General features: G+C 34.4%; 5 protein-coding genes across 5 annotated transcripts; 3 read left to right on the top strand and 2 right to left on the bottom strand.

Moving 5' to 3' along the window:
* Positions 1 to 536: 536 nt before the first annotated feature.
* Positions 537 to 3,143, top strand: LOC106139105 (hornerin-like). Its single transcript, XM_013340475.2, has one exon. It carries the CDS (start codon positions 902 to 904, stop codon positions 2,459 to 2,461), a length of 1,560 nt encoding a protein of 519 aa, XP_013195929.2. The 5' UTR covers positions 537 to 901; the 3' UTR covers positions 2,462 to 3,143.
* Positions 3,144 to 4,849: 1,706 nt separating this feature from the next.
* Positions 4,850 to 9,276, top strand: LOC106139106 (G-protein coupled receptor 143). Its single transcript, XM_060954866.1, has 7 exons — positions 4,850 to 5,392; positions 5,752 to 5,863; positions 6,352 to 6,446; positions 6,828 to 7,006; positions 7,636 to 7,795; positions 8,684 to 8,851; positions 8,933 to 9,276. Exons 1-7 carry the CDS (start codon positions 5,240 to 5,242, stop codon positions 9,143 to 9,145), a joined length of 1,080 nt encoding a protein of 359 aa, XP_060810849.1. The 5' UTR covers positions 4,850 to 5,239; the 3' UTR covers positions 9,146 to 9,276.
* Positions 9,277 to 9,653: 377 nt separating this feature from the next.
* LOC106139056 (A-kinase anchor protein 10, mitochondrial) lies at positions 9,654 to 11,781 on the bottom strand. The gene is made up of 3 exons (XM_013340395.2): positions 11,584 to 11,781; positions 11,350 to 11,460; positions 9,654 to 11,270 (listed from the first exon to the last, which is right to left on the bottom strand). Exons 1-3 carry the CDS (start codon positions 11,606 to 11,608, stop codon positions 9,742 to 9,744), a joined length of 1,665 nt encoding a protein of 554 aa, XP_013195849.2. The 5' UTR covers positions 11,609 to 11,781; the 3' UTR covers positions 9,654 to 9,741.
* Positions 11,782 to 13,925: 2,144 nt separating this feature from the next.
* Positions 13,926 to 16,207, top strand: LOC106139042 (uncharacterized). The gene is made up of 3 exons (XM_013340376.2): positions 13,926 to 14,162; positions 15,091 to 15,656; positions 16,132 to 16,207. Exons 1-3 carry the CDS (start codon positions 14,004 to 14,006, stop codon positions 16,205 to 16,207), a joined length of 801 nt encoding a protein of 266 aa, XP_013195830.2. The 5' UTR covers positions 13,926 to 14,003.
* A 2,238-nt stretch (positions 16,208 to 18,445) lies between these two features.
* Positions 18,446 to 19,745, bottom strand: LOC106139064 (malectin-A). Its single transcript, XM_013340403.2, has one exon. It carries the CDS (start codon positions 19,510 to 19,512, stop codon positions 18,721 to 18,723), a length of 792 nt encoding a protein of 263 aa, XP_013195857.1. The 5' UTR covers positions 19,513 to 19,745; the 3' UTR covers positions 18,446 to 18,720.
* Between the last annotated feature and the right edge of the window lie 1,077 nt (positions 19,746 to 20,822).

Here is a 20,822-nt window from a genome sequence, read left to right as displayed (position 1 = left end):
ACATTTTTTCATTTTTCTTGTTCGCCGAATTTATGGCAGGACGAAAGAGTTCCGCGTATGAGTTTTTATACCTATCATACGTCATACGTTTTTATATTATAGGTTGTCCGTTTATTACTAAAATATAATTTTATTTATTATTTTATGTATTTACAATTAAAACTATTAAAATTAATAAATTGTGAAAATCCCTACAGGTACTATGTAGCTATTTTGCTTAGAGGTAGGTACTTGTCTAGTCTATCCCTCTACGGTCATGTTATTAAGAGGATATGCGATTATTCAATTGAAAGGTCCTCAGCAAGTACTTAGGTATGTCGTGAAGATGTTATTGTTTAAAACGTTATAAGTGACTTGTAGTTTCAAACAATTTTGACCTTTGAATTATTATAAAATAATAATTGAGTGTACAAAGATTGTAAATATTTTTAATTACATGAAAAAAATAACACCTTTACCTAAAACAAATGAAGAGGAAAATACTAAATTGGTAGCGAAAAACAACCTTGGTAAGTGTGTGGCAGTGATGTTTGTACCTAGGTAAAAAGCTTTGTTGTTACTTAGTAACCCTTACTGACGGCGTGTTTTCTAATAAGGTAGGTATACTTATGTTGCTTATCGACCGCACGAAAGTAGGTAGTTGGTTTAATTTTTGTCGAGGTCGGTCATTGTAATCCTATAGGTATATATAACAATGAATGTAGCCAGTACTTACGACGTTAGGTGCGCAGTGCGGGGTGGGCAACCAACAATCGACCTCATCATAACCACGCCATTCGAGAAGCTGATCTTTCCAGACGATTACGGCACAAAGGCGAGCTATTTCAATCACAAAGTTAAGTGTTAGTTGCTTCAGTCAGTGAAACTACGTTCGATGTGAAGTGAAAATATCTGAATAACTATGAATACAAAAATATTATTTTGGTCTGTATTTGTGCTGTGTGCCTTAATTTACGTAGAGGGCAGAAAAACATCAAAAAGTCGGTCATCCGGTTCGGGCCGCGGAACAAGTAGAAAAACTAGCAATCCACAACCGGCACCAACCTCGTTCAGTTATCCACAACCATCAGCTCAAAAGCCATCTTTATCTGGATGGCAACAAAAAACACAACCGGCTCAAAAAAGTTTGTCTACATGGCAACAGAAGACGCAAACTGGACAAAGTCATTCGTACCCTTCAAGTCAGACAGGGTTATCTGGAAGTAAGGCCAAACCTTCAGCACCAAATCAAGAGAGTATTCAGAGAAGTCAGGCTTCTCAACAGTCCCATAGTAATACCCAAGCCCAAGGTTCACATTCGTATCCGTCATCTAATGGTTTATCTGGTACTTCAGGAGCAGGATATCCACAAGGAAGTGGGCTTTCAGGTTCCGCTGCTTCGCGACCTGGCAACTCTGGTGCTGGATATCCTCAAAGTGGCAGTGTGTCAGGCTCTGGAGCAGTAAATTCACCTGGAGCAGGATATCCCCATGGCAGTGGCTTATCTGGGTCCAACGGCGCAGTTTCTGGAACAGGATACTCTTATGGTACTCAAGGGAATTCGTATGCAGGGGCAGCGCCACCTCCATATCCTGGCAATAACAAACCTTATAACGGTGCTAACTATCCTTCACAAAATTATGGGAATAATTATCATCATCCACCTCCGCCTTATCCAAATCATGGGTCAAATTATGGTGGGTATGGAGGACATGGTTTTTATAACCCAGGGCCTCAAAGTCCAGGCTACTTTGGTAATTATGGAAATAATGGGTTTGGAGGAGTAAGTCGTACAAGCAGCGCCTTAAAAGGTGTCGGAATTGCAGGTGCCGGTGTCGGCACATTATTGACGGGACTAGCATTATGGAATCTAGCTCGTTCCACCGGACATCACCACCATACAGTTATTTACGACAACAGAGGGCAACCGGTGGCTGTAGCGCCTGCAAACAATACGGAGCCTGTAGAAGATTCATTTTTAAAAGATTTGGTAAATTGTAGTCTTACAATTTCAAGTGACAATGTAACAGAAGTGTTAGCAATACCTTGTGCAATTGCTTCATCTTTTTCACCTGATGCCGATGTTAAGGAAGTCCAAACAAGTGACGGTAAGTCAGACAATACTAAATGTATCGTAACGGTTCTTACTAAGACCGGTAAAGAATATATGACAACAATTCCTTGTGCCACTCTCTTAAATACGGCAGCTGAGAATAATGTTACCGAGCCTCCAATATCAAGTATTGGAAAAGATGTTATTAACGGCACAATAGTTAGCCCTGATGGAACGTTGACTGCAAATCAACCCCCAGCTATGGCTTTCTCTAGCATTACGCCTGATATTAGTACTCCTTCTGCAATAAACTGTACTTCCGAACCTGGTGATGTTCGTGATCCAATTAACCCATGTTTTGCTGTAACAACCGATTTAACAGTAATGCCACTACAAACAACTGATAATCCTAAAGAAAGTAAACAGTAAATTTTCTTTACAATTGTAAAAGAAATGACGTGGGACAAGTGTGGAAAAATGTAGTTTTACTCTTACAACTCTAAGGTGTGGAAATTTGTAACACATTGTTTTATACTGGTTGTTACCTAGATTATTGTGTTTATTTTTTAATATCAAATGATTATCAACATATCGTTTTAGAAATTATATGTATGAATCTAATATCTAAGTACTCATTGTTTTTTTGCCCTTTTGATTGCGCCCATCTTAGTATATTATGTTTTAGGTAAGAAAGAAAACATTTTTTTACGTAAGTATTAATATAATAATATAAAACAAGTCAAGATAAGTTTAAAATACAAAAGTGGGAAGTAGATGTTTATTCTGATTTCGAAAAACTACTTGACTATTTTGATTGGTTATGTGTTTGTGTACCGATGTAAAATTGGGGATAGGTGCGTAATGTGTAAATGTATGATCAAACCTTACTTACAAACCTATATTGAAAAGTACCAAAAAATCTTTTGTTAAAATTATTATCTTTAAGTAAGTAAAGATAATATTTTTCTATATTTTATATTATTTTAATAAATGCAATCCCACCTAAGTACATATTTGTTTTATTTATTGACAATATAAATAAAAAATATTATTATTCCATTTAATTTTCCATGTCATTTGAGACTGGTCCTCCATTTCATTCATTGGCATACTATCCATATGTCCATACAGAGCCGGATTAACCTTAAGGCAGAGTAGGCAACTGCCTAGGGGCTTAGCATCGACAGGGGCCCCGCCCACTGCACTGCATTCCGAAAATATTTTTTTTTTAATTGAACGAAAATGATAATTAACAAAACTTTTCTTTCTTTTTCAACACCTGTAACACTTTATACATACAGAACCATCTAGTATCTAATATAAGAACTAATATAATCCTTCGAATCGCAACTAACTGGACTTCATGTACGTTGGGGGAATCCCCGATTTGTTGGGTGCGTTCTGTAAGCTTCCGTAGGGTGATAATAATTTGTAGCGTAATAGTTCCGAAACTTTCAAAATACCTATAACCTACGTATCTTTAATTACAATATGTGATATGAGTTCTGCGATTGCAAGGTAAATTTTAAAAGTTTATGTGTTCTCCGTATTTGAAGACTTACGATTTTCACATACACAAAACCAAAAGTATTTAAAACAAAAGTGTTCCCGCTATTTCGGCATTCATAGAAAGGATTATGAATTCTAAATGGTGTGAAGAAAGAAACAGAGCACATATATCTTTTATACCTACTAAAAATGAGCTTTTGATTTATAGTTATTTAAAAATTTACTGCGATAAACCTTCTGCCAGTTATATTGGAGAGAAAAAATTGTTAAAAAGTGCAAAAAAATATAGTTTTTGGCCAGTAAAAAATAAAAAATAAATTAGTAAAATGTAACTTAGGTAATGTTTTATTGTTCCCTACTAAAATACTATATTTATGTGCAAGGTACTATATTTTTAAAAGCTTTTCTTAAAAAATACTATATTTTGACACTAAAATGTTGGCAACCCTAGTAGAAGGCAAAAAAAATACATCACATGATTATCAGTCAGAATAGGTAAAGAAAAGGGGCCCGAAAATGGTAGTGCCTACAGGCCCATGACAGGGTTAATCCGGCTCTGTGTCCATATGTCTGTACATTGAAGATATTTAAGAAAAAAAAATTATAAGTGGTCTTTTTAGGGTCAATAGAAGCCAAAACAATTTTTTTTAGAAATTTGTCTGTCTGTCTGTCCGTCCGTCTGTCTGTATGTTTGTACGCGCATCACGCAAAATCTACCGAACGGATCTGAAAGAAATTCGGCACAGATATAGTTAGTAACCTGGATTAGAATATACTTTTTATCCTGAAATTCTATCCCAAGGGGATGAAATTGGGGGTGCAAGTTTGTATGGAACTTCGTCATTTTTGAATCGATATAAAAATATCACAGAAAAAAAATGACGCTGACAAAGTCATGGGTAACAACAGCTATAATTTATAAAGCTGAGGAGGCTACTCGCAAAAATAAATGATGCCCAAAATAACAATTCCACGCAGACGAAGTCGTGGGTACAGCTAGTTTAAATTATAAAGGAAGATGTGATTAAATAAACGTAAAGGAAATACCGACATTGTTATGAACTTTCGTTCGATCACTTTCAAAACCAAATTTCGAAATCCGTTTCTACACAAGATATTTTTTTCTTAATAAATATAAAATTATTATAAAAGAATAATATTTTTTTTTCGAAATTCGTTGAAACAACTGATCGTAAAATTGGAAGAGGCCTATTTGCACGTTCTTTAGATGATTAATTAGGCTGTAAAAGAAGAAGAATCGTAACATATTATTACATTTATACTATAAATGTTTAAAATATTTTTGATTTCCCGTCGTCCCAATTTGCATTCAATCATTTTAAAGAGTTTTTGTTAGTGTAATAAGACCCTTTTCGTTCGGATACTTTGCTTAGTTGAGGCTTGTGAGTCTTAATTTTGGCATTCCAGGCTACGGCTCATGTAATGACATTTCGACAATTATTTATATGACGCAAAGCATACAACGAACGAAGGGCCGACTTATTTTCCATGGTCGTGAAATTAAAAATACATTTCATTTGGCATAACGAAAAAAAAATATTGTTTATTTTCATATTTTGAACTGGTGTTTTTTTTGTGGTTGCAGTTGTCTAAAATATGTAATCTAAAACTTGATTTTTTTAAACTTTATTAAAACAATATCTTTATTTTTATTTGTGTAAGTAAAATAAGCTAAAAATGTCTGATCCGACGATTCAAACATTTTGCTGCCATCATACTGGAAATACGGAAGATATTGCAGTAAAAATTATGAATGAATTTAATACCGATTCTTACAACATTGTCTGTCTTGTTTCTTCTATTATTGGTATTTTTGGATCACTCTACCAGGTAATTAACTTGATTAGTAACTACATTACTTTTTAAATTAAAATTTAAATCTTTAAACACCAATCCAAGTAGGTATATCACATCACACATTTTTTAAAAGGCCTACGTAAATAATTTCTTATTTTATTAAATTCTAACTTTTGCCTGCAATTTTATCCGCGTGGTTTCTTTTTTCGCAATATGAAGTAGCTTTTGTTCTTTCTCCGGGTCAACTTAGTCTCTGTACCAAATTTCATCAAAATCGGTTCAGGGGCTTAGCTGTGAAAGCGTAACGAAAGGCAAGTGGAATGAGGTGGTCTCTGCAGCTCTCCGGGAAAGAGGCGTTTATGTATGTTTGTTAACTGAACATATAATTCCAGATTTATCCTCGAAACAAACAAAAAGAATTTCAAAGTGGGCCAACTTCAGCATCAACTCATGGCCAATGGATAATATTTTGGCTGGCTGTAGCAGATTTATTTGCTTCTTCTGGTAATCATCTATGAAAACAATATATTTTTTATTTCATTGTTTGTTTACTTTCATAGACTACTATATAGGTGTGTCTGTGACTTTGTTCACCATTAAAGTTTGTCTTTCATCCCCTCCTACTCCTTTTTTTAGCTCTGGTTTAAGATTCCTCACATTACTCTTGTACATTTTTACCTTACCAATATTCTTGTTTCTCAAGGTACCATGTTTGATATCAGTTTAAAATGAAAATTTTTATTATTCTCTATTTATGTTAGATGATTATAAAGCATAAAATTTCCAGACAGAAAAACCTTATGTTATTCCTAAGGGTTTATTCTATTTGTTTATCAAATATCATCAAAATCGGTTTAGTAGTTTTAAAGCTTATTTGTTACAAACATACAAAAATACATATCTTTTTATTATTAGTAACTATGGGTAACTATCAATATCAAAACATAGTTTTGTTGACACAAGAAAAAATTTAAATTATAAATTTGTTTCAGGTGTATTGATTCGTTCTTCGCTCTGGTTAAGATATAAAAACATAATGCCTATGCCAGATGATGATGTTAGTGTATTATTTTGCAGCTTAATATCTGTAAGTATTTGTTCTCTAATACATACATAAATTATGCATACATAACTCTCTTCATGCAAACTCAGCAGTTTCGGGTACTCTTGACCTGACATTTTGGCAGGATGTCTTTAATTTAATCAAGGTATGTTTGTCTAGGCCTTCCTACTCCTACCTTTCTGTTCACACTCTCCTTATCACTCTTAGATGTTCTCTAATTACATTTGAAAAAGGTTACATAAGTACATACTGTATGTCCATTAATTCAATTTAAAGTTTTGGACAAGGACACATTTTGTAGTTTGTACCAAGGCATAATGTAAATCAAATCTATAACCTAATTTTGAGAAGATTTCTTCTGGAGACCATTTTTGAGATAATACATGCACCAAACATTGATTTTAGGCATGGACTCAATACTTTTACACCGCTACTTGGTTTTGGACTCTTTTCTATGCAATCGACACCAGGCACACTATTCAAGGACGTGATTCACATCCTTTACTTTATCATTCCTTTGCATGGGGACTGCCTGCAGCAACAACAAGTTTTGGCCTATCAATATTATACATCCCAAATGCTACGTAAGTAAATTGTCTTTCTAACTGCCTTCAAAAAAGATGGTTCTCAGTTTATCCTGTATGTTTGTGTGTATGAATGTTTGTCCGCGATTATCTCGTGTTTCGCTGAACCGATTTTGATGCGGTTTTTAGGAAAGTGTTTGTTACACTTAGGAAAAATTTTTAGTAATTGAACAAACATAAAGTTATATAATTATAATTATTTTTATCTTTTAATACATTTAGAACTTGCTACTAGTGCACAGTGTGTATGAAGCCAACATTCAAATTTCATAGATCTTAAATCTATCTAACCTAGCTAATGAAATAACTGAATCATATGTATCTGCCATACGGGTGATCCAAGTTCAAATCCTACCACGGCCATGTGTCAGTGATTTTTTCAGAGAGATATATATGTAAGTAGCTATATATATATATATATCTCTCTCTGATGATATATATATATAATTTCATTGCTTACTGATGCATTCAGATGAGGGAAAACATTTTGAGTAAACTTGCACATCCAAGCAACTTAATGCGATATTTTGAGCTGTTGGGATACATAATATAGAAAAAAGGTAAATTTTTAGAACACTTGGAATTTTGAAATGAAATGATAAAAAACCTGCCTACTTTGTTTGTTTCAGTTGCCATAATTTGTCATCAGTATCAAGTGCTCTGTACAGAATCTTACCTAATTATTGTGCCACTTATGTACCAATAGCAATTGTGATGATAGTCAATCCTGTCATTTATATTTTAGCAAGTAAGGACATAGAAATGGCTGTAGCTTTTCCTCTCGCTCAGGTAAATAATTGCGATACATACATATAAATATATAAACTCCTCTCTCTCTGTGGCGCAGCGGTAAGTAGTGCTTGTCTGTGATCCTGTGTTCGAATCCCGGACAGGGCATGAAAAATGAAACTTTCTCTGATAGGCTTGGGTCTTGTATATTTATCTATAATAAGTATTTAATATACAATATAATATTGTTGAGTCAGTACCTCGTAGCACAAGTTTCGAACTTACTTCTTCTATCTATCTTTAATCACGTCTACATTTCTTGTGGATTAGATGGAGCCAACAGTGAAAGGCCACGTTCATCTGCTATGAATTCAAACAATAGAATTAAAATGCAAATAGTGACTCAGGTTGCAAGCCCATCGCCTTAAACAAGAATCCCAAGTATATAGCCTATCCCTTAGTCGTCTTTTACGACATCTATGTTAGAGATGGAGTAGTCCTTTTTTTTTTTTTTTGTGTCGGTAACCATACGGCACAATTATTGTAATTTTACAACTTATTTTGTAAAATAAAAATGACAAGTAACAATATCAATATTTTATGTCATAAATTGTGTCTTCTTAAAGTTAACATTTAAATGAATTTTTCAAGACCAATAAGTAGGTACCCGTAAAAATAGGTAGATATCTATACTAATATTATAAAGCTAAAGAGTTTGTTTGTTTGAACGCGCGTATCTCAGGAACTACTGGTTCGAATTGAAAAATTATTTTTGTATTGAATAGACCATTTATCGAGGAAGGCTTTAGGCTATATAACATCACGCTTCAACTTATTCACGTATCGCAAAAAAGTACTCCATATTTTATGGATATTCAGTTTAGAGCCAGCTTGATTCAGTGTGATTTGTCCTATAATATTATTTTCAAATTCACTTTCATTTTTCAGTTCACAAGCCGAGAAAGAAGGGTCATAGATACATTAAGACTGAAGTTTTTGCTTATAAACGTCGTATTCTATGTTTGCTGGTTACCAAATTTGATAAATGGTATCTTGATATGGACTATGTGGTTCAATATACCAGTGAAAGCGATTATAACTACATGGTATATAATGGTAAGTATTTTCCATGTAAGGTTCATTAAGAGTTAAAAAAATATTATATATAATTTACTTATATTTTTGTTTTGTTGACAGGCTCTACTGAATCCAATGCAAGCTTTGCTTAATGCATTAGTGTATAGAAAATGGAATTCAAACAACAAAATTTTTACGCGGTCTTCGTCTGTAAAAGAAAACATAAAGGATTTTAATTTTTTTCACGAGCAATCGCCTTTGCTTGGTTCGGAGCCCTCTCGTCTACAACTATCTCCTATACCACCTAGCATTAATACTTATGCAACATTGTGATACCGTTGCTAAAGTTACTAAAATATTGAAATCGTTACCACGATTTTTGTAAATATTAGTGTGCACGTTTGTGTGATATGTCAAAAATAATATTTATATGACTAGTAAAGACTTTATTTTTATAAATCATAGTTTTTGTGTTTGTTTTACATATCCAATTTCAAACATTGCTCACATACGATATTCTGCGATGTTTTAAAACATGATTGTGAATTTTCTGTCATTTACAGTGATGCAATAAAAAGTTATTGTATTGTATTGCATAATAATAGACTGGTGTGATGTGGTTCACGTAAAGTATCCCTTGATTCCGTCCATTCAATATTTATGTTCTGAACGTACTATAAGCCATACTTCCAACTTAGAAAAATGTCCAATTTTTTACAATACCATTTCATTTCCCCTCAGGCCCTCAGGTGCCTCTACATAAAGGGGTCTCAACCCCTGTGTGACTGCATTTCTACATGCACTTACATAACTCTTGCTTTTAAAATAAAAATACGGCGGATAATTTTATCGACGATTTTATATTTTAGAAGTATATATTACATTTATAGATCTTATACAAAATATATATTTATATATAAAACAAACTATCACATGCTGTCTGCAACTCCATCATGATCATTTTCCGGTGGGGCCATAGTTAAATCTGTGACATCTTTTACAATCATATGTGCGATTTGCCATGCCATTTCTTCTTCAACTTTGGATGAAGATGTTGGCACAAATTTACTTACCATTTTTTTAAGAACTGATTTGTCTTTCTTATCTGGATCAGGTTCAAATTTAGACTCAAATCTGCCTAAACTGTTTACTCTGCCTAGACTTAAACCATCTTGCTTTTTTCTTTGCCATAATGCATCAGCATTATAGAGTTGGTTTGAGTCTATTGTCATATCAGGTACAGAGTGATTACGCTTTTTTTTCCCAAACCCTGGATCCCCCATTGCCAACAATGTGTTTTGAGTACTAATGCTAAACTCACTGCTACAATCTGATTGTGATCTGTGACTGGAAGACCACATCTGATCTACTGAATGTATCATTTCTGAAAGATATTTGTAATATATTTCAGAATCTAAAAATGTTTTTACATATTTTGAAAGGGTCTTGAATACTATTTTATAAGGTAAGTCAAAGCAGGTTGCAAGTGGACCACCTTCTCGACATATTTCACTTTCTACTAGTAATCTAATGTCAGTGCTGAACCCAACTGGACTTGTTGCTTGAAGTGAAAAGTATTTATCATACAGAACAATGGCATCAGATTGTGCTTGTTCAGCGTTCACATTTCTGTCATTTTGCAAATTATTCCTGAAATGTGTTATTGCCATTAAAAATTCTAACAGAATTCTACAAGATTCTTGCTCCAAATATTCAGTAAAATAAAATAGAATTGTGTCATAATACAAAATGTCTTGGAGGTTAAGAGAGCCACTAGTCAATATATCAATTTGAGCTTTCATATAGTAAGGACTGTTCGTAAAATCACTAAAATAATTATTGTTTATTTGTTTAAATAAGATTTCTTGCACTGGAGCAAAGCAATCTTCCTTGATCATTCCATCTGGATTGCATATATTAGAAATAACCGATTTCCTTAATTCATCAGGTAAGTCAAGGTGGCATGGAGCTTCTAAAGCCACATACTTTTTAAATAAATCTATTGCCACGTCTGTTATGTTTGTGAGTCTCTGTTTTTTTTCACATTCCTGGCAACTTCTAATAGAATTAGCATATTCAGACAAGTTCAAGCATGAACTAGTTGAATTTTTTTCACTTCGTATCTTTATATTACTGTTACTACTAAACTGATTTTTATCATCATTTGGACTTTGTCTTAGAATTTCTTTTTTTTCTTGCAGTTCACATTTACACTGGTAGTCAAAACTTTTGGTTCTGATAATTTTTGAATGATTTTCTAGATTGCATATACTTGTAAAATTAATTGTGTTAGCCACCAAGCCTTTGAAATTATCCAGTTCCAACCAACATTTGATCAGTATATGCTTTCCAATGGATTCCATGTATTGGATAAAATGTTTTACAGCATGTTTCTCAATCAGAATATCATGTAAACTTAATGATAATTTCGTTTTTTCCTCAAATATATGCTTGTAATCTTAAACAAAAAATCAGTTAATAATTTCTACTAATACTCTCGACTAGAGTCATAAAAAAGGAATCGTATAATTAGCTACCTGCATTTTCCTCTTCTGATGGAGTATCTAATAGAGGCCTTATAATTTCGTTGCTAGTAGAGCTTGTACAAGCTTCCGGTGGTCGAACTGGGCATCCTGATTTACCTTTTGCTGAAAAAAAAAATCATACTTATATGTTTTATGTTTTTATTAGCAATGGCGTTATGTTTGTTAATTAGACTCATAACAAGTTCGCGATACTTTCGTGCAATGTTACAAGTTTCCACATCTTACCTGCACTTTTCCAAAACTTCATCATTTTCCGGCAATTGACAAACGATTAGGATTCATAAGAATGTTCGATATCATCAGAAGTAACCTCCGTGTATACCTCATAAGTGTGATTTGTAATCATAAATGTAAACAATAAATAAAAACAATATATTTCACTCACATTACAAAGTACATGTTTTTCATACTAGTGTAGTGTGTCAAACTGTCAACTCGAACAAATAGGAACAACGTCAAAAAACTCTTGACGAGGTTGACGTTGACACTTGGTTTTGAGTCTCAGTTACCCAAAGAAATCTGAGCAATTACCACAGATTATTCATCGCTGCCGAAAGAAATAACCTAAAAACCTATGTACATTACGGATTCAATTATACCCACCACAGACAGAATCTAGTTTTTTAAGGAGCTCTTGATTTTCTTACATGAATAAGTCGGCTTGAAAGATTTTATTATTATCTAAGTACTTATCTACGATCATATTTTCTGTTGTTAATGTGCGTGCAGTCCTATATAAACTTATATAGGACTGCACGCTAAATAAATCTACATTAGAAAAACCTGTATCCTTCGCAACTAGTTTATAACAGTAATCATCCCTTTGGAACTAAAATGTTATACAAAGAAGAAGCATCTTTTTATACCCAACGTTCCGCCTTCAATGTTATGTTGTTTGCTCGTTGTAGTAAATTAAATTTATAGATATAAATAGCGGTACAAACCGTTTGTCGGTGTCGGGATTCAAATTTTAATCACATCCTAGGTAGTACCTAAGAGTTCTCTTTATTGTACAAATTACAAATACTTAAATATGGATATATCACAAAGCAAGAAACATGATGTAGACCGAACGAACTGGAAAGAGAAAAGCAAGTGATTATATCTCCTTCGGAGAAAAATAGGAAAACGGACCCTAGACCCCGAAACATAGTGGCGGAGGGTGCAAGTAGGAGTGACCTGCAAGCAAGAGAAACAACGGGTTGTATAGCACTCCGACAGTTTCGGCAGAATTGAAAACTTGAATATTAAAGTTGGGCATTTTTGATACGTAGTTAGATACTTATTTTGAAATGGTAAGGAAATAATTTTGCAAGAATGCGGAATTTTAACGGATGCGTGTACCGTAGATATGTAGAATGCTGTATTTGTAACCTAACACAAACACACACACACATTATTCGCGTAACCGCCCTGCTGCGCCGGCTAATGAATTTCGATTAGGTCCTCATGCGAGTTAACATTTTTACTCTTCATACAAAGCGCACAAAACTGCTGGAGAAGTCTTCACTTTAAAAAAAAATATTTTTTTTTATTTTATTTTATTTGGAAAACATACAGTCATATATCTTGTACAAAATCTTACTTAGTTACTCTAGACCATTTAGGTACATGTTTTCGCATAAGTTAAAGGCAATAATAGCCTTCTGAATTAAAAAGGCACCTAAGTTAGTAAGAACATTTTTTTTATCGTTGTGATGTTCTTACGGTGACAGACAAATCGTCCTTGGTGTGCAGGTTTACTGACTATTTAACTAGGTAGGTACTTAAAATCCCAACTGGGTTTTTCAGTCAAGGGTCGCTCCGCGTCCGGTAATAACCTGTCTATACCAACGCTGGACCATATTAGTCGTAGGTGTTTCTATATTTTATCGCTTGGGGTTCATCGGCGGACGAGAAAAAAAAGGTATGAAAGGATGGATAAAGGCTTTTTGAACAATATCGTATCGGAATTTTGTGATGTGTAAGAAGATATAGTAACAGGTATAGAAAAGGAATGCTAAGATGGTTTGGTCATGTCGAGAGGATGAATGAAAGAAGGTTGACTAAACAAATATACAAAGGAAGTGTGAATGGAGTTGTAGTGGAATGGCCTAGACGAACGTATTAGATCAAATCAGACGTTCTAGCAAAAGGTGGATCAAGAGTACCTGAAACCGACGACCATGCAAGAGAGTTATGAATGTGGATGAAGAGAAAGAAGTATGCAGGGGTCGTGGCAAGTGGAAAGATGTGGTCTCTGCCTACCCCTACGGGAGAGAGCGTGATGTATTTATTTTATGTTCGTACAGACAATCGAGTGAGGGTTCTACGTCGCGGGCACACATTGTTTACCAGGTACCAAGTTTGAAAATACAAAACTTTGCGTGTACTGCGCTTGATTAAAACCCCATCACAGATTTAACGGTTATTCAGGCAAATTGTCCACGGTCCTTACGTAATCTTAGGACGCACTGCACTGACTGGAGGTCTGGGGCTATCGACCTGTCCGCGGTTACTTGAAATAACTGTTTAGTTGTTGGAAATAACTTGCTAGTATGAAGCGCGCAGGGCAGTCAGCAGATTAGTTGCGCAAACGCACGAGATCAGCACTCAGGAACAGAGTCCGGTTCCCGATTTTTGCGTATTCAGTCAAAAAATTTAACATGTATCCGAAACTCGTTTTTTTGTTTTGTTTATTATCAGTGGACGCAGCTCCTCATGTGTATGATCAGTCACAGACCGGAGAATTAAATGTACAGGTGGATTTAAAAGATCTTCAAATTTTCGCATTATTAAGTGGGAAGCATGAAGAGTATTATGAGGTGTGTATCATAGTTTTATTAGAACATTTCAAACATTCAACGTAGAATTTTATATTGTCATTTCTATATTATTGTCATACCTACCTATAAGAAGAGGTTTCATTGTGATTTATACAACAATCACAAACCTAGGTGTTCCGGGCATACAGCATACGGTTGCGATGACTTACCACCTAATTAGTATTACGGTGGGCCGTATGCCTGAATAGACGCGATAGTAAGTTTTTTTTTGTTTAATAAAATCTCTTTTAGTTAGCATAGTACTTATTAGTATTTTTTTTTAATTATACTTATTCGAAAGAAAACAAGATACACTATTGTTCCAGTGCCTTCTTCAATTTGTGAGACATGTTGTATATTCTTAGGATAGGACTAGTAGTTTGATATCTAATTCCACAAAATTTTACCTATCTTACATGCTAGATACCTATAGGTATTGAGACACAGAGGCGCTTCGTGTAAAAATCTTACTTATCCAATCTAGGATCAAAGTCAAGAGGTGCACCCTTTGCTTCTCTCGAGAGGTAAGGTAAGGATGCGCCATGAAGAATAACTTGTCGACATTTGTATCATTAGTTTCAAAGCACAGTTTTGTAAAAAACAACAGCTTTATTAGCCTTATTGGGTAGGTAATTTAATATAACATTTCGTCGGTTGAACTTGGGTTACATCTCATCTAATTAGTTAATGAGAAATCGAGTTTCGGTAAATCAATAGTCAAACTTTTATCCCCACATAGAAAGTTCAGAAGAGGTTTTAGTACGTACTTAAAGTGACTTACTTAATAGTAAGTACCTAGGTATCGAAAATAAAAATCAATCCAGGTAATGGTATGTAAGTATGCCCGTGTATACATTACAAGGTACTTATAAACTTTCATCCAATATTTATATAAGTTATAATAAGTCATCCAATTGGTATATTACAGGACATTGATTACGCCTACGACTACTCTGAAATGACCATCAAGCCTCAGACAGGTACGTCGAAGAAACCGTTGAATATAACCATGGGCACCGCGACCACGTCTGACAACGTAACTGTAGCAACTACCGTGATTGACTTTACTACAGAACCATTCAAGAATAATACTCAAGAAACTGAGACAACGACTTTTGCTACTAAAGATTCTTCTACCTCGACGGCAAAGAGTGACCCAATCTCCTCTCTAAATAAAATATCAGTAGAAACAAACGCAACAGCAGGGTTACATTTACGAAAAGAAGATGGGGTTAACTCGAGTTTCGATAGTTTGGAGACCATGGAAGCTGCAACGATAAATATAAACGTATCAGATCCTGTTACATTAAAACCGCAGGTTTTGATCAATAATATTACATCAACAAAAATTGAAATAGAGACCACTACAAAAAGCGAAAATGCTGTGGTATCAAACGTGACTACTCTCACAACATCTAACGCTAAATGTAAGAAAGGTTTTGTGCTGAATCAAAGAGGAGGTTGCGAGTTGAAGATACAGAGCATGTCAAACGCGTAAGTAGGTTTGTTTTATTAACCTGTAGTTCCCTAGCAAAATGCCAAAAACGCGTAGGTACCTATGCCCATATAGTCGTCGTGTTCGTCCGTATGTTCATCCATTTTGTTCGGGAACGTAGTGTTTTAACGCAAAATGCGTAGCTATATGGAAAATTAAAATTAGGTACTTAAGTACCTACTTAAGGTAGCATTCCAAAGTACATGAATTGTTAAATTATACAAATGGAAAATTATGATAAATACTTTAAAAAAAAAATAAATGAAAATTAACTACATAAATATTGATTGATTTCTTTAAAGGTTTTTTGATTAGGGTTTTAAAGATTAGGTATAATGATTGAGTTACCTACAAAGTTCATAATACCCACGGGATTTCAAAATAATGGTTTCTTTATTGGCCGGTTTATGTAACGCGATAGTAACATGATCGCTTAATCAAAGTTCTGAAATCAAATATTGAAAATTGTTACAGATTGCTGAAAATAGTGAAACTGTCACAAAAATTGAAATCTAGAAGACACAGAATAAATAACCGAGATTCTCCTTGATAAGTTGAATAAACAAATTATAATTTAAGCCATCTAAGCTAAGCAAGCAAGGACGTTCACTAAGGTAAAGCGGTAATTTGCGTCCAATGCCTATTTTTTTATTGTCATGTCCGTTTATATTGTATAAGACTGCATTTAAAATAAAGTAATATTATTTAAAGCGATATGGAATTTTCTTAAGAACTCATGTCTAATATTTCGATGAACTATGATTATATTTATTCTACTACTAGCTGTGCCCGCAGCTTCGTCCGCGTGGAATAGTTATTTTGGGCATCATTGAAGTCCTCAAGAGGAATAATTTTCCCCGTTTTTTGTTCATTACTTCTTCGCTCCTAAAAGTTGCAGCGTGATGTTATATAGCCTAAAGCCTTCCTCGATAAATGGTCTATTGAACATAAAAATAATTTTTCAATTCGAACCAGTAGTTCCTGAGATAAGCGCGTTCAAACAAACGAACAAACTCTTCAGCTCTATGATATTAGTAAAGACTAGGCTGCTTATCACTTGACCCTAATGCCTCCTGTTTGACGTCTGCAACCTTTAATGGGTAAAGTATTTACTTAAGATCATTGATCGAACATGGTTTTACACATGCAGTTGCCTAAAGGAGTAAGCTCACGATCTTTTCTCCCACTGTAAAATAATAGGTATAAAAATAAAAATTGTTAAAAACAGGTTAACATGATACATATCTCATTACTATGATTCTTTTCTTCCGTGAACTAATGGGAAACAAGGTTTCTAGCTCATCTATTTTTCACATGGATGTAGAAAAGACGACTATAAAAATGGGCACACTCATTAAGCGCAAGCTTCCTTTCCACCCTGTTCACAGTCACAGAGCGTGTCAGCTTCTTCTCTGTCCGTGCAAGTTGTTAAAGCTAGCGAAGGGAAATGCTAGGTAATCTATCTATCTACGTATAAAGATAGATTACCTAGCTATTTATCTATCTACTATCAGATAAACGTGTTCTTTCACTCTTTACGAAAGTGTTGACTTTGTGGCATATACATATGTATGCATATTGAATGCAATTATTTACGAAGCTTTTATTGGAATTAATATTGGAGTGGCGGGGAGGAGTTTGGGTTTCTCTGAAAATCTCCGTCGAGTTGCTGACGGCTCGGACACAAAATGATTCAATGACAATTCGGACACCATCAAATTATCCAAGCTGGGGTAGTAGTCAGATAAAAAGTTATAAATTCAAGGTGATCATGAGTAGTGCCGTGTGGTTCCCGGCACCAATACAAAAAAGAATAGGACCACTCCATCTCTTTCTCATGGATGTCGTAAAAGGCGACTTAGGGATAGGCTTACAAACTTGGGATCCTTTTTAAGGCGATGGGCTAGCAACCTGTCACTATTTGAATCTCAATTCTATCATTAAGCCAAATAGCTGAACGTGGCCATTCAGTCTTTTCAAGATTGTTGGCTCTGTCTACCCCGCAAGGGAAATAGACGTGACGATATGTATGTATGTATGTATGATCATGAGTAGTTCGTGCAATAAAACAGAAATAAGAAAAAATATTATAGGATTAGGATAGCTTTATATGACACTATCATCACTTTTTGCTAACAGCTTCTTACTAGCTATGTATACATTGTCACAGTAAAAAGTAGAACACATTAACCCATGAAGGCTTAATGTTCAAATCAATGTGGCTTTTCTGTCTTTTCGTGTCTGTTGGCTCTGTCTACCCCGTAAAATTAAAGGCGTGATTATATGTATGTATATCTGAAGAAAAGAATGGGAGAAAGTTTTATTAAAGCAATTTAAATGTAAAGTATATATGGCGACATCTATACACAAGTCACGAAAAACCGCAATCGCGTAAGTAAAGATTTCACGGATTGGAGCATATATACAACCTCCGACACAACATCGTCGGAGCCGCGGTTCGCCAGGCATAACACTGCCTAGCCTGGCGGAAGATCTTTTGGTGGCGGTCGAGCCTTATCATACTCCCGCTACATATACTATACTTATGTCATACTTTTTTTGCTGAGGACAGGAATAAATATTTTATCGAATTGCATCAATAGGTAAAATTTATGCTGTATATGTGACTTGCTGTGTTTAATAGTTATGTTCTACACGAAGACATTTTTGCGAAACTGTAGGCAAATATTGATATTCTTATTATTACTTCTTTCTTGTTTGATTGAGAACTACTTCAATGAACTTTTTACAAACATTTATTTAATTAAATAAAAAAGTTTATTTAGCTATAATTATTTATTTACAGCAACAAATTTAAGAGTGTCCTAAACAGAGTAGGTCTAATGTTCAAAATATGTATTTAATGAAGGACGGGTTTCAGTTATACCTAATTTTTAACTTTGTACTATTTGACAGTGGTAAATTATAAGGTTTATTTCAATTTATGCAAGATATTTATTATTAATCTACAGTAAAATTTGTCAAATTAAAAACCCACAATAAATAATATACTATTCAGCATACAAACACACATTTGCAAATCATGTTATGCAATCTCTCACATTATAGTTTACAAAGACAAAAAAGTAGAGGTATAAAAGCACCAATAGTAATAAATACTGGAATAAGAACGGACAAGTCATCCATAGAGTATGGATCAGGCTGCTTAGGTCCACTGGCTCTTCTAGACTTTGTGCTTTTTTCTTCTATTTCTTCTTTTTGTTCCTCCGTGTCGTTTTCTGGCCAAACCAAAGGTGGAAGTTTAGGCACTTCATCAATAGTACCTCTCATGACATACAAAGCATTAATTTTAGGATTATCTCTGTAACCTTTGATAAATTCCACCTTAATTTTACCTCCCCTGATGTCCGATTCTTCTTCATTATAATAAAGTTTTCCATTTTTAATAGAATATGGTATGTATTCATCATGAGCTACACCCCGGCCAACCTTATCATAAATATCTAAATCTGCAACAATGGTGTGATCTCCATTCAAGACTACGTCGAAAACTTTCATGTTAGGCGCATTGAAGTACACCTCACTAAATTTCAACACCAAAACATAATCCCCGTCATGATTTGCTGGAATGTCATAACCAAAGGTGCTATGGTGGTACCTTTCAGTTTGGTAGAGTATTTCGTCTTTGGGGTTGACACGTCCGATCATAACCAACTGTTTCCCATAATTTGATGCGGTGCCGATTCTTCCTTGCAATGGATCTTTTTCATAGTGAATTCCGTATATATCCGTATGAGCAGGACCTCCTGCATTAATAGCGTAAATAATTTCGCCTAAACCAGTTGTATTTTTAAATAAAAAAGTCAAGAAAAGTGCATAAATTACGAGAGCCATTTTATGCTGTTGCAGAGGTGCTGTTCACTATTTTCACGTTAAATAAAACATTGACTATAACCACAAAAGACCACTTGAGTCAATAAATTCGATTCTGTTTATAAGTTTTGTAAAATGCGGTGGTTAATATGAATTTTATTTAATAAAAACCGGCTAGCGAGTGAGCGAAATCAAATAATCAATTCGATGAAGCATCATCGCGTCACGACGATGTCCATGAGAACATCTGTCATTGTCAAGTGTCAACTATGTAATCAATTCTTCTGTCAAAATTTGTATTGCCAGTATCCTCGAGATGTAAGTTACAGTTTCCTCGTATATATTTACCAACAATAAAATAAAAAAAAGCCAATGATAACAAATGAATGACATGTCTGTCATAACATGTCATATACATTATCCTAAAATTATTTTCCTTTATTGTTCTGAATTTACAGCTAAAAGATAAAATTATAGTGAATTGAGCACAGCCAAGAATATATTATAAAATTTTCAATTGATTACCACCGAGGAAGCCCAATGAAAGAAATTTCCGAAGTCCGTACCGACATATTGATTATAACTATTGTCAGCTGCTATTTACCTGGATTTTGATTTGGATTGGATTTACCTTTGGAAATACAAAGTTTTATTAATAACTTACATATTATAGTGCTCACATAAATGTTGTTTCAAGGAAAAATACCTAGATCATGTATGCACGCCAGCAAGTTCAATGTCATCCAAGGATTTTCGATTTTCTATTTTTTCTGATGTACTCACAAACTTTCGCATTTACGCCTAATATTAGTAGGATTTAGTTTTCTTTTTTATTGAGTCTTTTTATACTTTGTAATTTTATTACCTCTTTCCTGAACTGCGCCTGCTGTCCCCCCATGCAGTGTTGTGTCTGTGCTAGAACTTTCACAACACTAAGAGGTTTACATATTCATCAGTCCCGCATCCATCAAGTACGTATTATCCAATCCACTCCATTACCTTATTCTGCCAATTGTAGCAACACACCCTCAGATAATACAGTTCCCCTACAGACCCTTCTATGCCAACTCAAACATAACACACCAATCATCAAACGAGTGCCCCGGGGTGCGAGAGCCCCCGTAGCCGACGCTCTATCGGAAATCATAAACACCTGCGTTAATTCAAATAATCTAGAGTCGTGGCAGAAACTTCTTACATTTTCATTTAAAATTTTACACGTTTCTGAAAACAATGACAATCTCACTCTTACGAGAAAAATAAAAAATAATATTGCCTCACAAAATCTTCCGTCAAATCAAAAGTTCAAGATCACCACAACATATAGTAAT

This window comes from Amyelois transitella, chromosome 5, assembly GCF_032362555.1.
Source record: "Amyelois transitella isolate CPQ chromosome 5, ilAmyTran1.1, whole genome shotgun sequence".
Taxonomy (NCBI): domain Eukaryota; kingdom Metazoa; phylum Arthropoda; class Insecta; order Lepidoptera; family Pyralidae; genus Amyelois; species Amyelois transitella.
This window is presented reverse-complemented; position numbering and strand designations above follow the sequence as displayed.

Excerpts from the sequence above, each read along its gene's own strand:
- LOC106139105 (XM_013340475.2), top strand. The coding sequence starts at position 902 with ATGAATACAAAAATATTATTTTGGTCTGTATTTGTGCTGTGTGCCTTA.
- LOC106139106 (XM_060954866.1), top strand. The coding sequence starts at position 5,240 with ATGTCTGATCCGACGATTCAAACATTTTGCTGCCATCATACTGGAAAT. Across the intron at positions 5,393-5,751 it reads TTTTTGGATCACTCTACCAG|ATTTATCCTCGAAACAAACA; the intron begins GTAATTAACTTG and ends ATATAATTCCAG. Across the intron at positions 8,852-8,932 it reads TAACTACATGGTATATAATG|GCTCTACTGAATCCAATGCA; the intron begins GTAAGTATTTTC and ends TTTTGTTGACAG.
- LOC106139056 (XM_013340395.2), bottom strand. The coding sequence starts at position 11,608 with ATGATGAAGTTTTGGAAAAGTGCAG. Across the intron at positions 11,461-11,583 it reads GAAGTTTTGGAAAAGTGCAG|CAAAAGGTAAATCAGGATGC; the intron begins GTAAGATGTGGA and ends TTTTTTTTTCAG. Across the intron at positions 11,271-11,349 it reads ATCAGAAGAGGAAAATGCAG|ATTACAAGCATATATTTGAG; the intron begins GTAGCTAATTAT and ends TTTTTGTTTAAG.
- LOC106139042 (XM_013340376.2), top strand. The coding sequence starts at position 14,004 with ATGTATCCGAAACTCGTTTTTTTGTTTTGTTTATTATCAGTGGACGCA. Across the intron at positions 14,163-15,090 it reads AGCATGAAGAGTATTATGAG|GACATTGATTACGCCTACGA; the intron begins GTGTGTATCATA and ends GGTATATTACAG. Across the intron at positions 15,657-16,131 it reads ATACAGAGCATGTCAAACGC|ATTGCTGAAAATAGTGAAAC; the intron begins GTAAGTAGGTTT and ends AAATTGTTACAG.
- LOC106139064 (XM_013340403.2), bottom strand. The coding sequence starts at position 19,512 with ATGGCTCTCGTAATTTATGCACTTTTCTTGACTTTTTTATTTAAAAAT.